We start from the raw sequence: 16,692 nt of genomic DNA, 5'->3' as shown, positions 1-16,692 counted from the left end.
AGTTTACACAGTGTGGCGGTTGTTTGCAGTTCTCAGACACGTGACCTAGGACTCCCCATTGTGCACAAGTCTGGCGACCACGACAGGTTTTAGAGCCATGGTCATACCTCTGGCATTGGACGAGGGTTTGGTATGTACGGCCTGATAGATGGTTTGGAACGACGAGGGTTTGGTATGTACGGCCTGATAGATGTATTCGTGTACCCTGTTTGAATAGATTCTGGTACTTTACTGGATGCAAACGTGAGTATTAGGTGTTTCGTCGGTGTTTCCTTATTATCTCTTCTGATGATAATTCCCTGTACATTAGTGACATTTTGGCTCTTCCACCCCTCCAAAAGTTCAGTTTCGATCAGGTCTGATTGACATGTGGGGTTTAACGTCCCAAAACCACCATTTGATTATGAGAGACGCCGTAGTGGAGGGCTCCGGAAATTTTGACCACCTGGGGTTCTTTAACGTGCACCCAAATCTGAGTACACGGGCCTACAACATTTCCGCCTCCATCGGAAATGCAGCCGCCACAGCCGGGATTCGAACCCGCGACCTGCGGGTCAGCAGCCGAGTACCTTAGCCACTAGACCACCGTGGCGGGGCGGTTTCGATCAGGTCAAGTAATTCTGTGTCAGATACCACTCCGCGAGTGATGTTTATAGATCTGTGTGGTGTTATGGTGATCGGTACGTCACCAAACGTTGAGAGGCTGTCTAGCTTTACAAATTGTGCTTTGTCCCGAATTTCGAGGAGAAGGTCTCCGTTTTGGTTACTTTGTATCCAGCCCCGACAGTTTCAGTAAAACACCTGGCAACTACGAAAGGAGATACGGTCCTGGCTTGCTTTCCGTTTTTTTTCACAGTGAATGACGTGCAAGTGGGGAAATGTTTCTATTGGCTGGTTGAAGAAATTTATGTCATCGGTGCGTACCCGCTTTAGGCCCGTACGATCAGACGGTAGGGGGAATGCACCATGCATGCCGGTCTTACTTTTGTTCAGCAGCGTTGGCGGCCACCCATCACGGAGCCCAACAAGGAGACGCTGCAAGTTTGCAGGTGCTGAAAGCTTGCAGACGTCAGCCGTACAACACTGCCATAACCCAATGCGCTTAGGCCAAGGTAGGCTATTTGCACAGGGTTCATCCTTGCCGCCAGGAAAATTGGAAGTAAACAGAAGAGATAAGTAGACAGGACAGACCAAAAGTGAGAGATAAAGACGAAGTTGTAGGGGAGAGAGATAGGAAAAGGCGACTGCCGATTTCCCCTGGGTGGGTCAGCCCAGGGGTGCAGTCTACGTGAAGCCGGGGCCAAAGGGGTGTGTTGCCTCTGCCGGGAGGCCTCAAAAGTCCAATCACCCGACGTCGGCTCAACCCCCAGGATTCCCTTTTCCCCGGACACGGCAAAGCCACGCACGGCTAGGCAGGGGAGGGAGTCGAAACTCCCCCATTAGCTCGGGTCCGTGGTGTCGCTACGCACCAAACGCCTGCTTTCACAGGCGCCCCTGCAGGGAGCCTTGTGCATCTCATCCACATTCCCAGAATGCGATTTCAAAGCCCAGCCATAATAACTCGTAAATTTTGTGATGAGGTCACCCGTGAGGCGGCCCTTGGTACCAATGCACTTTGTGCTTCTGCACGAGGTTCCGAAGTACAGTCCCCATGCGCTTATGCACATGGTTCAAGCAGTCTTCTTTTTCAACATTTATGAAGCCGTACACCTTAGCTTCTTTGACAGCACTCTACGACCGGCTGTATCCATCACAAAGCATGGTGGTGTACCTGAGGCCATGAAGCGAAAGGGAGTGCTGAAATAAAATCATTGCTGCCTCTACTTCCATTTGGCCAGCCTTGCATGAGCTATTTTTTTGGCATGAATGTTTGATTTTCCATTCAGAGTATTCTGGGCTCTCGGGTTTTGGACCACACTCACAGTCGAGGCAAAAATCAGACAGCACAACATACGTCTAGCACATAACCTGAAAAAACTTCTATCATAGTGGCTATTCCAATGTGAGAGGTGTGTCCTCTCGTGTGCCAACTTTCATCAAAAGAGATGGCAATATTTCTGGGGTTGCTGAAATTAAGGTCCTTGTAGAGGCCCTTTTACCACTGTGGCACACTTAGTCAAATGTTCGGCACAAGCTCTCGTTGCTGCTGGCTGAAGCTTCATTTTCAAGTACTCTTGGTACGTTTTCGGGTGAAGGCACCGATGTGAAACACCGATAGCGGCAAAGATGTCATTCAGAGCTGTCTGACCATTTCCGGTGCTCTGAACTGCACGCGCCGTGCGAACGTTGATTACGAACGGATTGCAGTTACTGCTGCCACCGACCCGTCACGAGCTACATTTCGAACCAACTTCTCCGCAGTTGCTGCAGTGAAGCTTCAGCTTAACGGATATGCCATACTCACGCACGTCGCGTTCAATGGTCAACTGACCACGGCACACTTGACAGGCAGAATGTTCGTTTAGTAAACGTACACCATGTCGAGATCAACCATGGTATACGTCGGGGCCGACGAACTTTCGGTGTCGCGCTGACTCGCGAGAACACTGATTTTGCAATAGGTTGCCGAGACCAAGGAAAGTTCTGTTTCTTTCTGCTGGGCGCAACACTCAACGAGTTCTCGGTCAGCCGATGTCAAAAATGTCGCATCTATCCTCGCAGCTCGATCGCGCATACTTGAAGTACTGCAGGCAGCGGTCACAGTCACCGCCACGCTTTCTCCGGCTGCGAGATCTGCTGCAGCAGCATTCTCTGCTGTCTTATAATCACAAGCGGCGGTGTTGTTTCCTGGCGCCTTGTTGAAGTATCACTGCAATCAGCTAATTCCAACGGCACTGTGGTCACCATCGCGATCGCTTGTGTTGCAACGTCAATTCGTCGCAGAATCCGTTGCGCTCTTCCGCCGAGATGTGCAGATATCTTCGTCGGCAGTTGCAATGATTTATGGCACTCTGAGCGAATGTCGCCCCCGAGAAGTTGTAGCGATCGAAGGCTGCCTTTGTGTCGGGCTGCTGCATCGCGGCGACTGCTGGTCTCCTGTCCCGCTCCGCCCTGCCGACGTAGCCTGCGCTGGCTGCCATGACTCCTTGGGTGGCACAGCACATTCTTTCCGTTGGTTGCCGAATTTGTGAAGTGTGTGGAACTTTTGAGCACGGTTCGGCATCTCGATTTCGATCACAAAACTACAAAACTTCCGAAATGGCGGTGACAAACTTCCGAATTGCGGCCGCGTGCGCATGATCACCAGTGTTGCCAGTCCCCGCGCTCCAATCACAAGCCGCTGTTCACTCACGTGAATGCTATGGACCAATGATACCGCACGGTTTTGTCACTTGTTTTTCCCTTGTTGCGCAGACTGGCTGCAGCATTGAAGGTTTGTTTCTGGCGGGAAAGCGAGCCCGACAGAAGCTCTTTCAAACGAAACTAAGATGGCCGCGATCCGATCAGTGGTTAGCGCGATTCGGGCAACACAAAAGGGGACTGTTTTCGGCGATTTCGTATGCGAAACCAAGTGCTGAGATGAATAATCACGACATTTTTTGGCTCAACGACGCATCATTTCGTGTTCATTTTTTGCTGGCAGGATGATATAAAGATAACGAAAATCACCAAACTGAAAAATTAATTTCTTTGGCGGTTCTTCGTTGCCAAGACCCATGTCCCCCCTTAAGAGGGGACGTGGCAATGAGAATGGTAAATTTGGTCAAAATGTTCAGTTTTTCAATTAATTATTTTTTCTGCAATCCTGAGTCCATGTTTTGCATCATGGCAAAATATTAGACCAAAATGAGTAGTAGATGTTGAGAAACAAGCATTTTACTGTTGGGCTGTCATCAAAAGCTGTGTGAAAATTGGGCTTTAGAAAATGTAAATCTACTGTTTTCCCTTGGCACAGTATCTCCATAATGGCATCATTGTACAGAGGACAGAACGAAGCTCAAGATAGCCACAAAGCTGCATTTCTCCAATGAAAAATAAAGCCAGCTCTCTTCAGAGCTTCGTGTGCTTGGCTTCTAGCTCCACTTTCTTAAGGCTCCATCTTCCCAGCTTTCTTTTTTTTTAAGCAGGTGCTGTCGGTCATCCCTGTGCGATTTCGCAACAAACTAAGATACAGCCATACCGCTTTCTGCACTTAGGCCCCGAGACATTTGTGAATGCCGTAAAGCTGGTCATATCTGTTTGCACATTATACACATCTTTATAAATGGCTTTTTGTAAAAGTTGTTAGTAAGACAATATGACAATGTAATTTCTAAAACAAGTTCTATGTGTTCACTGAATTATTAAAAAGTAAACCAACAGCATACGGCACAGAATGGACCCTTGTGGATGTTCGTATGCAAAAATGTTGACGAATTTGTGTCTAATTAATTAATTAATTAACTTTTGAATGACCATAAGAGTCTATCCAAAATTGTAACTCAAAAACTACATTAAATAGCTCAAAACCAATTTCAGTTATCATATCAGCACAACAAACAACATCTGCATGCCGAATTCCATCCCTTTATTTTCACTAATAACGAAGATAGTTCTCATTGCCACGTCCACCCCTTAACAAGTTTTTGTTCGTCATTTCAATTTAGATGTGGCAAAGTATTTTTGCCTCGACTAGAGTTTGTGTGAGAAAACAACAGTAGCCAGACTGTCATGGGACTTTCACAAAAAATTTGTATTAAATTGAAAAAACACCCTGCAACATAAACACACCACTAAGTAGAGAAGCAAATTAGCATAGTATTTCTGCCTTGACTAGAGTTTGTGTGAGAAAACAACAGTAGCCAGACTGTCATGGGACTTTCACAAAAAATTTGTATAAAATTAAAAAAACACGCTGCAACATGAACACACCGCTAATTAGAGAAGCAAATTAGCATAGTACTGTAATAAAAAAAGATAACAAACCTACAAATGTTGATCTGATTAGAGTCATTTAATGGTAAACATGCTGCTAAAAACATCTGTTCTCACAAATTGATGATACGTGATTTTTAATGACGCAAGGGCCAAGTGCGGCCAAAGAGCGCCATGGATGATAAATGATCAAGAATGATATAATGTATGTCATATGGCTTTAAAGTGGTTAAAAAACATGCACCGTGTGGAAGTGTAGCATATATATGCAACAGCATTATGACAGTAATATGTGGCTTGATTTATAGGCGTTCACAATGAATGGCAAGTTACCATGACACTAAAATTTAGAAATGTGGAAATAGCACATAAGCCTACTCAAGGTCTTTGAGCCCCATATGCTGGAAGGCAGGTGCTTTCTAGTGCGACTACCACAGCATCAGCCTCTGTAAAGAAGCCATGCAATGGATGACCTGGAACCAGAACATGAAAACTGTTTGCATCTTTTCTGTTCCTGAGCACTGCAGGAGGGAAAGAGAATACCTGCATCTCAGTTTTGTGCATGCTATTTTGATATAATTTGCTAACATTAAATTTGAACAGCTAAAATGCCTTGAATACTTGAAAAAAAAAATCCTTATTGAACAAGATTTTGCATATTTTTTAAATGACTAATACAATGCCACAGTTTAACTTCAAAATATAACAGAATGCACCAGTAGTAATCTAGTTCAAATTGATAGGTAAGGTTCACATTTACACCTTGCTATATCACAGGCAAAAATTCCATCTTTATGCATGGCATAGTCAACAACTATATGTGAGTGTGCTTTCTTCATTTTTCTTTTAATGCATATGGGGCTGCAAAAAGTGTTGATATAAGAGGCTGCCTGAAAAAAAAAAAAAAAAAACTAGGTCCAATAAGTTTAGAAAATACAATAATAAGCATATTGCCCACACCAGCCCTAGTATATCGGGTGTTCAAAGTTAAGCTTCATGATTTTTTAAAAATTAGGCGCTGAAAGGCACGTGAGAACCACTTGTTAATAAGTTAAGCGGCCAGGGGGACAGAAAGTTAGATGATAATTATCGCTCTCAGCAGCCCAATTACTAATTAACCTTTTACTGGCTGCAGTAAGTTGGCATGTTTATATTGAAAAAATGTAGGCAGTGGTGGTTGTACACAGTTTCAGTTGCAAGTTTTTTTCTAGCACGCCTGTGCTCTGAGATATCCGGCTCCATAGTTTAATTGTCTTTTGCATGATTATGCATGCAAGAGGGTGAGGGTTCGCGCAAAGCTCTTCCATAAAGTGACGCATCTGTTGTGTGTGGTGTTTAGTGTGTGAAGAGGGTGGAAGCGAAGGCATACATGATAACAATTACCCTTGCCCTCTCGGCCGCTGAATAATATGGCTGCTTCTGGCGTGAGGTATTCTACCAAAGAAAAAGTAGACGTGGTGCTTGCAATGGCTGAAATTAATGGCAATGCTTTGTTAGCGATGGTCTTGCCACCCACACCATCCCCTTCAAGCAAGGCCCACTTTCGTAAATCTATTTCTACGCTTTCGCACAACAGCCTCTGTCCACTTTCCAAGACGGACTACGAAGGCAATCTTCGATGAAGACTTTGAAATCGATGTCGCGTGCGCAACCTCAATGCCAGATCTCAGCATCTGACAGACTGCCGATCAGTGCAGTTGCAGCGTCGGAACAGTCCCAAATGTTCCAAGAAAGCACCAGTTCCATCCATATTACGTTTACCTTCATCAGGACCTAAATGAGGTGGACTTTGAAAGGAAAGTTGACTTCTGCAATGGGGCCTCATCAAAACTGATTAAGAAAATGACTTTTTGCACAGAATAATTTGGACTGATGAAGCTCGGTTTCGCCGGAATGGAAGTGTTAATCTTCACAACGCCCATTATTGGGCACGAGAAAACCTACACTGGCTGAGGCAGCCCAAGCATCGAGTTAACAGGAGTGTGAGTGTGCGGTGCGGCATACTCGAGGACAGGATCGTCAAACCTCACTTTTTTGAGGACAACTCGAACTAAAAGGTGTATACAGAAGAAATATTAGGTGTTGTCATTGATGACCTTGTCTGCAATCTTTCCCTGAATGACCTGCACCAAGTATGGTTTAAGAACGATGGAGCCCCACCAGATTTTTCTACCTGGGCAAAGAACTGGTTGGACAGACGTTTTTCACAACAGTGAATTGGGCGAGCAGGAGCGACGTTTTGGCTACGAGGATTTCCTGACCTTTCTCCACTCGACTTTTTCCTTTAGGACTACGTTGAAGATCGAGTTTAAGCAACAGAGCCTAGCGTTGTTAATGACATGAAGAACAGAATAAGATCTGCCCGTGCGAGTATTCCTGCAGAAGTAGTGCGCCGAGTCATTGAGTCAACGCGAGATTTGTTTATGCTTTGCGTTGCTGCCAAAGGCAGGCATTTTGAAAACTTTTTGGGGCATTGACATCTTGAGGGGTGATGAGTTTCGATGAGATTTGTGCATGACCGAAATGAGCTTATGTACCAGTAAAAAATATGGGACATCAAGGATAAAACTGTTTCAGTTATTATTGATGGAGTTGTTGCTCTTGATTTCAATAGAAGTTACATTATTCAGACATCAGCAGTCACGCTATTCCCGTAGCCCAGGCAACAACCACACACGCTTCTCTAGTCATTATTACACACGTGCACTGGCATCCAGATTCTCCGCTCACACCCTTATTCTGCCATGGTATTTGCATTATTGTTAGAGGTTCTGCAGTTGGGTGTTACGACACCGTTTGCAAGGGTTCTTCGACTTTTGATTTCGCCAACCGAGAGGGCAAGGGTAATTGTTATCATGTATGCCTACGCTTCCACCTTCTTCACACACTAAACAGTGCACACAACAGATGCATCCCTTTAGGGGGGAGCTTTGTGCTGGCCCTCACCCTCTTGCATGCGTAATCATGCGAAAGAGAATTAAACTTTGGAGCTGATTTGTGGGGTTTAACGTCCCGAAACCACCGTTTGATTATGAGAGACGCCGTAGTGGAGGGCTCCGGAAATTTTGACCACCTGGGGTTCTTTAACGTGCACCCAAATATGAGCACACGGGCCTACAACATTTCCGCCTCCATCGGAAATGTAAACTTTGGAGCTGGATATCTCGGAGCACAGGCGTGCAGAAAAAATCTTACAACTGAAACTGTGTACAAACACCACTACCTACATTTTTTTCAATATAAACCTGCCAACTTACCGCAGCCAGTAAAAAGTTAATTATTAAATTTTAGTTGATTGGGCAGCTGACAGTGATCATTATCATCTAACTTTCTGCCGCCTGGCTGCTTACCTTATTTGCACAAGTGGTTCTCACGTGCCTACGAGCATCTAATTTTTAAAAAATCATAAATCTTAACTTTGAACACCCATTATATCGGACGAGCATGCAGTCGATCTCGAATATATAAAACTCGGATATATAAAATTATTGGCTATATCGAACAGTTGAAAAATCCCCGTGAATTTCCCATGCAAAAGTATGGGATTGGTGCAGCCATATATCGAACTCCCGCACAGCGGGACATCCGCTATATCGAACGCTGCGCCGCGCCGAATCCCAGAAAGTGCATTTTTCCTAGCAAATATTGATAAATTTTAAGCACGGTTCTAACAAGTTCCAATCCTTTCTCGCGCACAGGCGACGAAAAAATGGTGTCATTTCATCGCGCTGATCTGGTTCGTTGCGCGGCACTTGCGTGTACATCAGTGGGTTTGATGCTCAATCTGCAGGTCTTATCGCGCGGGCATAGTGCTTTCCAAAAGACAGATTGCCGAGGGCACTGAAAGGGAATGCAAAGTGACTCGGTGATCTCAGTGCAATGTTCGCATGTCGTTCGCATTCCTTTCCTTATTTGTTAGCACACATTGGCATGCGAGCATGAAAAGCATGGCCTTCGAGATGTGTGCAACCTTTCGACGTATTTTTTAAGTGTTTTTGGTTTCAGAACGCGTGTCTCGGAGGCTGTGCTTTTTTTATTGTTTCTTATCAAAGCCGCTAAAAGCAACGGCTGCCAGCTACAAAGCCACAGTGACATCGATATCGACAACATGTCTACAGAGAGAACTCCGACGAACTCGGCGTTGCATGTTTTGCACCTTGTGGCATTCTCACCTCGTTCCTGATAAATCCTCATTCGGGAGTTGAACTGAACGTTGACCCACATGTAGAGATAAAAATTATGCCTGGCACTTGGAGCGACGTCAAGTATAACACTGTCCTAAACGTTCCTTGCGGGCCAGATGACGACTTCGGGTGCATCATGACTGCTGACAACGGCGTATGATGCCTCAGTGAATTTTGCGACTTATCAGCGTTTCCAGGCACCATCTCGGACAGTAGTGACTTCATCGGTACAGATGACGATGTTTTCGACTGCATTGATGGTGAGATTTTGGCTGCTGTTGCCGGTACCGCGGAATTGTAGCCACGCAGTTATGAAGGTGCCAACGCCTTCGCTTTTGCCGTTAACTAAGCTTTTGCTGCACTACAAAGCTTGCATCGGCGTTCTGCGTCAATGAAAGTTGCGGCTGAAGGAGCTAAGCTCACTTATTTGAAAAGTTTCGATGATATTAAGGATGACTGGAACTTGACGGCGTGCAAGAAGCAAGGCAAGTTTACGGACTAAATAAAGTGGGGTAACCTGCAGTTCGCCTCTTGTTTTTGAGCGAATCGTTATGTTAGCTCCTGTCGCGACTTACGAGGCCTAAAATTCTTCAATTTAGGCCTTAAATATGCATATTTTATATTTCGGACTCTTGATATATTGAACTATTTCACGATCTCGTCCGAGTTCGATATATCCGGTATCGACTGTATAATGAATGTGTGTCTACGAGCTGTAATATCCCTTTGAATATATTTCCGACAAGCAAAATATTTTACATATCAAGTTACACATAAATAGTGATCTGTTGTGTGATCCTCGTCCCTTTTCATTATACAGGTTCAGCTGTATCACATTTGAAGCGATTGAAATAGGCAGGAAATAAAAAGAAAAGTACGCTGAAAAGTACCTTTTACAAGTTCAACAGGAAACACATCCATCTTTTCGATTCTTTTTTCAAGCTCGTATTCTGCCGATGCCGATACTGGATCCACTTCATCGTTCCGTCTATCATACTCGTCAACTGAATGTGTGCTGAAAACCTACACATAAAATGTAAGAAAGCAGCAACAGCAATAAGTAAAGATACTTAAGCTGCACAATGATAATAACAGAAGTGCCCCTAAAACTTCATGAATTTTCACATATATAATCCTGTAAGCAATTGGAGAGTCTCCTAGCATCACAGATAAAGAGATGATTAAGCACCAAATACTTATAGACCACAACGATGCTGATAAAGATCAAAGCATACAGAAGAGTAGCACAAGCTGGCCAGAGTAACACTCACAGGTTCTCAGCCAAAAAGCCTGATTAAATGCAACCTTTTGTGTGCCTGCAGTGTATATATATATCCCATTCAGTGGTGAATTATGATGCACTGTCTAAAAATGTGTCACATCGACATATATTTCTAAGGAACTGAATATTACATTACAATAAAAAGATGAAAAAATATACTGCTTCACGAGAGTTTCAATAATAAATTCTAGTTACTCTGCAGTAAGTCAAGTTCCATTTCAACATAAAAAGAGTAGAATCATAGGCTCCAAATATGCACAAATTAGTTTTTAGTGGTATTCATTTCAAGAAAAGTAATAGAATTAATTTTCTTGGTGGAATGCGGCACTTCAAACATCATAGTTTCTTTATCAGTGATCAATCAAAGGGACACTAGAGTGAAATAACGACTTGGTTTAGATTTAGAAACTGCAGTCTAAGAAATCTAATGTCATAAGTTTCACTATCATAAGTTTATTACACTCAAACCTCATTATAACGAAGTTGCATCTTACATACAATTAAGTTCATTATATCCGAAAATTCATTATAAAAGTTAATTCCTAGCATTGTACTTAGTGCAAGACAATTTTTCATTTACTTCATTTTAACTGATATTTCATCATATCCAGGTTTTTTTGTATCAAGGTTTAGTATATTAGCGGAGAAAATAAAGGCTGAAGTTTCATTTTTAAATTTTGCGCAGAGATTTCTGTGCGTGACATCACGAGTTTCATGAACCCTTCACACAAAAATTTTGCCCCCTTTTTTTTCGTTGTCGTTGCAATAGGCAGCTTGTGACCCACATATGACAGAAGGAAACCTCGTTTGTGCAAATGTTATTTAAAGACATTTCTAGAGTGCCATGTTTCAGTTTCGGTTTTAAAGAGCACCGTGCTACGGTGGAGCAGTTCTGGCGGCAAGTTAAACACAGCTGGCCACATGATCACTCAAAACTGTGACGCCAACGGGGCACATGCAAAGCCTCAAGCACAGCAGGAGAAATCACAGATAGCGTAAGCGCAACCAACCAACCAAGAAAAACTTGTGACGTAGGTTTGTTTGCCCTTTGCAGAGCCTCTTGTGACGCCGACCGCTGCGCTGATGTCGGCATCGCAAGGGGCTCCACATCTCGCTCAGTCACACAGCATGCACTTTAAATTAGATTTTAAATATGTTATAGGCTATATTTTCCCATAATATTTTGTAAATGTTGTGCACGTCTCCACATAACTCTATGTCACTCATTATCTCACCTTCAGAATTTAATGTCGGTGCTCCTTCCAAAATGTATTTTTCGTATTTTTAAGACATGACCTTGATGAACTGTTCTGAAACTTTGTTATGTCTATGGCACCCAATGTTAGGTATATGGCACCCACAGATGACAATGTACTTCCTTTGTACCAATTAGAAACTACTTAGAACCCAGTAAATGGCATGAAAATAGTGGCATTTAATGCAGGAATCTAAAGATGGTGCCTACCCCCTCATTTTCTTTTCACATGTTTGTTCACTTAACTAGTGTCGCATCGTATTAACAGTGGTGTTTTCAATACTGTGAAATTATACTTAATATACGAAAAATCATTTTCTCTCTCAATTGTTCCTCTAAAGTCATACATAGCACACTGAGGCTATGGTTAAGCAGGGGTGCAACAGCCATAACAGAATTTGGAGCAATTTTCGGAGCAGCAAAATGTTACTTTTGGAGCACAAAAATCTCAATTTGGCGCAGTATAAAAGAAGTCTTGCATTTAGAAAAAACATATGTACAAATCATTCAACATGCCCTAAATCGTGCAGTGGGAGAAAGGGCATTGCTGTTTCAATAAAATTAGTATTATAAACCACCTCCTTAAGCAACTAACGATAACTTCCACATTAGCATTTACTGCGTCTGACTGCGAATTCAAATGTGGATCTACCAAGCTGGCGAGCTTGAAATTCAGGGATTCATAAGGGTGGCGGAAAAATAAAAACTGACACAGTTTGGTTAGGGTACCAAAAATGTCATACATAGCTTCAAATTGCCAGTAACTTGTTCAAACGTCATCAATCCTACTAGTACTCACAATTATGCACCGAACACATGCATGAGTAGTTTAAACAAAATGTGCGGTGTCCAGTGATTAACGCCAATAGCCCCTTCAAAATCAAAATTTGCTTCACCGCAGAGCACTGGTGTACTGCGGAGAAGGCAGATTTAGCAGCAGCGTCATGCACGAGCTAGAACTAGTCATGAAACACCGCTACACCCCCCCCCCCCCCCCTCATTTTTTTTCGCGATGGGGTTGGTTTAGGGCACAACTTCTTGTCTCGCTTGCAAGGCGCGTTCGATGAGATAATTTAACAAAGGCGCTCGATAGTCGGCCCAGTGATGGCACCGAGTATCTATCACCGAGTATCTATCACCGAGACACAATTTAAGACAGAAAAATGTGTTTACATGTGCCCTTGCTGTGGCAACCAACGTGGTCGTCGGCAACACTGACTTTCACCGCACGTCAAGTCTCTTTGAGCATGGAAAACGCAGCATATTAGTTACTAACATGTCATAGCCACGTTACATGACAAGGAAGTTCATATTTCCTGCAAAGCGTTGGTGGCTACAGCAATGCTTTTTTGTTTTCGAGTTGCGTCGTCCCACCGACAGGTATCCGCAGCGATCAGCGAACCGATGGCGCAGGGCTTTATTACTTTATCTATTCAATTGCATGTCGCGAGTGCCCCCGACTTGATTGGAATATATTTTACACCGTGGTTTAGGGTTAGAGTCTGCGCGCTTAGACTGATTGATTGATGACACAAACTGCAAGCAGATAGCCAACGTGGCCGCCATGCCTAACTGAAATTAGCGCAACTGAAAATGACACAAACTGCAAGCAGATAGCCAACGTGGCCGCCATGTCTAACTGGAATTAGCGCAACTGAAAAAATTTCCGAGGCTGGTCGGGCAGTTCAGCGCAGCGTGGCGCAGTTTGAGCAAATTTCATGGTTTTGGCGCAGCATGGCGCAAGAATGGGGAATTCTATCAAAATGGTGCAATGGGCGTAGCCATTGCACCCCGGTTAAAGCATTCACTATGGAGAAAGTCAAGTTAACCTAATGAGTTAGATATCTTGCTCTATTTAAGTCACAAGTGGACATAACTAGCATAAACAATTTGTGTACAAAAACCACCGCTAAAGGGGGTATTGTGTTTCAATGCCTTCAGAAATTATAAAATGAAGAAAGAAGGCCAGAAGCTTTTGAAAATTTTTCTTCACTATAGTGAAGTACTTATCAGCCAATGAACAGGCTTTTATCATATCAACATACTATTAAGGACAACGGTGTACTATCCGCTCCGCTGTGCTCAGGATAAGCACTCATAGCCACTAATAAAGTCAGAAATTTTTTATGGGGGAGGGGGGAGAGGATTCAACCATACTTTAATTACGTTTGCGCATGCATTTGTACATTTGCATGGGTATTACACGTGCAAAATCTAAAATTTGAGGTGGAAGGAACGGCTTGAACCCCCCAACCCCCCATGGCTAAGCCCCAGCACACAGGCAGGTGGAGCTGCTTCGTTGCTATGTGGACAAGAAACGATCACTCACCTCACAAAAGTGTACAGAGAACAAATGCATACAGTACAGTAAAACCTCTCTGATGTGTTAGGTTTCCCCAGCCCTTACACTCTGAGACAACAATCCTGTTATATTCACTAGGGTTAGATGCATTAACAACTTCTACTACATTATTTAAAAAACTACTTTCAACCCAAGCAGGTCAGCTACGTCACCAAGTTTAGTATAAATCATTTTTTGTAGTAGCCTAGCACAGACAATGGCCCTTCAATGTATACCTTGATGGGTTCAGTGCTGAATTTGACACGTGACGGGCGTGGCTGAAAGGGCACAGGATATGGCTCCTCTTCGTCGTCGCTTGCCAGGCCAGGCTGTTCAGTAAAGAAGTGTCCATCTGGCAGCACATGGTAGGCGACGCCCTCCTCCTCCACCAGCACTACGCTGGGTGGCCGACTCTCATCTTCAGCCACCGTTGGCGATGGTGTGCGCAACACAAGCAGCCGTCTTACCTCTTGCGCTTCTTCATCACTCAATATCTCTTGTTGGCGGCTGAAACAAAAACACAAACCAGCTCTACAACCAACTAGGCGAAGCCAGTCCATGGTCTCACAAAGCCTGCTACAACTGCATCAGGCAAAAAAAACAAAAAAACATACCTCTGTCAAGTTGTTTCACTGTATAAAATGCTTGAGACTCTACTATCACTGACACTGTCTTTTAAATGGACATTAAAGAAGACACTTACAGTACCAGTAAATTACTCTCACACTATCCAAATTCCTACGCTTACCACAAGAAGACACTTGGTATGCAAGAGAACACACAAAAACAAAATGTGGGTGGCACCACCGCCTCAAAATTCCTGGAAATCATAGATTTGAAAGGTGTGCCGTAGGTCTTACATAGTTCCTAATGGGCAAAAATGAACTATGTAAACTGTTCTTTTTGACATACCAAGTATCGTTGAGCCAATGTCACCAAAATGCGAAAAGCACACTTTGAAATCCGTGAGGTTTTGGTACGAAATTTTAAAATGAAACCTTGACCTTGATTTTTCCTCTTAAAAACCTATGATGGTTAAAGTAACAACATTAAAAGTTTTCAGAGAACATTTCATCAGTCTAAACCAACTTATAGTTTCATTTTACTGTCCCTTTGAAGATAACAAAATGGCAGGACTAACAAATGTTTTTCAAACAGTGCTTTGGGGCAGCTAATCAGCAGCAAACCTCTTTCAATGAAGCTTTCCATAGTCCCAAATGCACAGTCACTGTGAGCAGCAACAGCTGATGTACAAGAAGCAAAAATTTCTGAAAGATTAAAACAAACGAAAATTAAGCAGCTTTGCTCGAAGAAGCGTTGACAGTGATAGCAAGGGTTAGCACCGCCCTCAAACTTCTTGGAACAACTTCCAACTAACATTGTGGAACATGCTGGCATAATGCAGTCAAGGCAACGCCTACTCGGCATAAGGAAGAGCACCCCTGCAGCTACCAGCCGTATGAGGTGAACAAAAAACTGTCAGCAGTTTATCAGAGCCAGACTCGAACACAGTACTATATAAAAAAAGGTAACCAATTACACTCACTTCCCACAAAATTACACTCACTTCCCACTGAAGATGTTTCAACTAGGAGGCTAGACTTTGTCACCTTGACAAAGACGAGTCACCTGGATGAAATGTTGGCTTTAGCAACACTTTGTTTCACTTCTCATCACTTTAAGCCACCATCTTTCAACTCTTGCCTCGATTCCCCCCCCCAATTGAAATAATGAAATTAATTCAATTAGATTATAGTTATTTTTTTTGCTATTATTAATAACACCGTACAAATAAATACACAGAATGAGTCTACTTGGCTCTTTCACTGCATTCTCTGCAGTGCCTGACACAATGTTAATCTTGCCGAATCATTGCTTTTCAAAAGTCACCACCAGCAAGACCACCAGCAACACTGTAAAGCTTGCTAGATGCAAGTGCTGAAGGAAGGCCAGTCTAGTGTGAACACCTCTCGTACAAGACTGTGGTTACATTGCTGCCGTGCTAATGTTTGGGTTCTCTACGAGGCACTTCGCTCTATAGGTACAAGGTCTCATGAAAAGCTGAAGTCAACAGACTAGCCAGTTATAGCTATACAGGTTAAAAAAAGTGGCTAAATCCTAGGGGTGCATTAAGATGAAAAATCGAATACAAAGCTCCCTGGTTTGCCTGTCTCAACATGTGCAATCACAAGGGTACTCCTGGTGAAGCTATGGGCATTCTTCCACGATCCCTGCCAAATTCAAGTGCTTAATGTCGATAAAGTGATTGATTACACGACTGAAGGCTTAAGGAAGTAGTAACTCAATTACAGTGGCACTACTCAGTAAAAAAAGCAATTTATCAGACACTACATTGCCAAGAACTTAATTCCAAGTACAATTACACATAGCTTATCATACAGATGATAATTGCCGAATGAAATACCAGGCAACGTTAACTCTGAATATGCTACTCAAGCTGCAACATACACACTAGCATTCCAGGCCAGAAGGAATGCTAATGTGCACATAGTAAGTGTGCACACAACCTTTTGATTGATATGTGGGGTTCAGCGTCCCAAAACCACCATATTGCACACAACCTTTTGCTAGAAGCAAATGCAACAATGCCGAAAGTAGTTTACTGGAAGTAATCTACTAGTTCAGTTTCATATAATGTTCCTCTTTATTATCTTTTTAGGAGCAGTCATCCACTCTTCTGGACTTGAAAAACAATACCCCAAGAGAAACAAAGAAAGCAACACTTTTGGATTGTTCTTATGTTTTAGATAGCACA

At 43.2% G+C, this 16,692-nt stretch overlaps 1 protein-coding gene across 3 annotated transcripts in view; it reads right to left on the bottom strand.

The window, feature by feature from the left end:
- Nucleotides 1–16,692, bottom strand: part of Spn (protein phosphatase 1 regulatory subunit spinophilin) — a 165,786-nt gene that overhangs the window by 131,255 nt on the left and 17,839 nt on the right. For all 3 annotated transcript variants that reach the window (XM_037427158.2, XM_037427159.2, XM_037427160.2), the window contains exons 6-7: nucleotides 14,153–14,423; nucleotides 9,929–10,061 (exon numbers count right to left, since the gene is read on the bottom strand). In XM_037427158.2, coding sequence (XP_037283055.1) covers nucleotides 9,929–10,061; nucleotides 14,153–14,423 — 404 coding nt within the window. The remainder of the gene's footprint in view (nucleotides 1–9,928; nucleotides 10,062–14,152; nucleotides 14,424–16,692) is intronic.

Source organism: Rhipicephalus microplus, chromosome X (genome assembly GCF_043290135.1).
Source record: "Rhipicephalus microplus isolate Deutch F79 chromosome X, USDA_Rmic, whole genome shotgun sequence".
In the NCBI taxonomy this organism is placed as follows: domain Eukaryota; kingdom Metazoa; phylum Arthropoda; class Arachnida; order Ixodida; family Ixodidae; genus Rhipicephalus; species Rhipicephalus microplus.
Note: the sequence above shows the minus strand (reverse complement) of the source record. Positions and strands in the feature narration are given on the sequence as shown.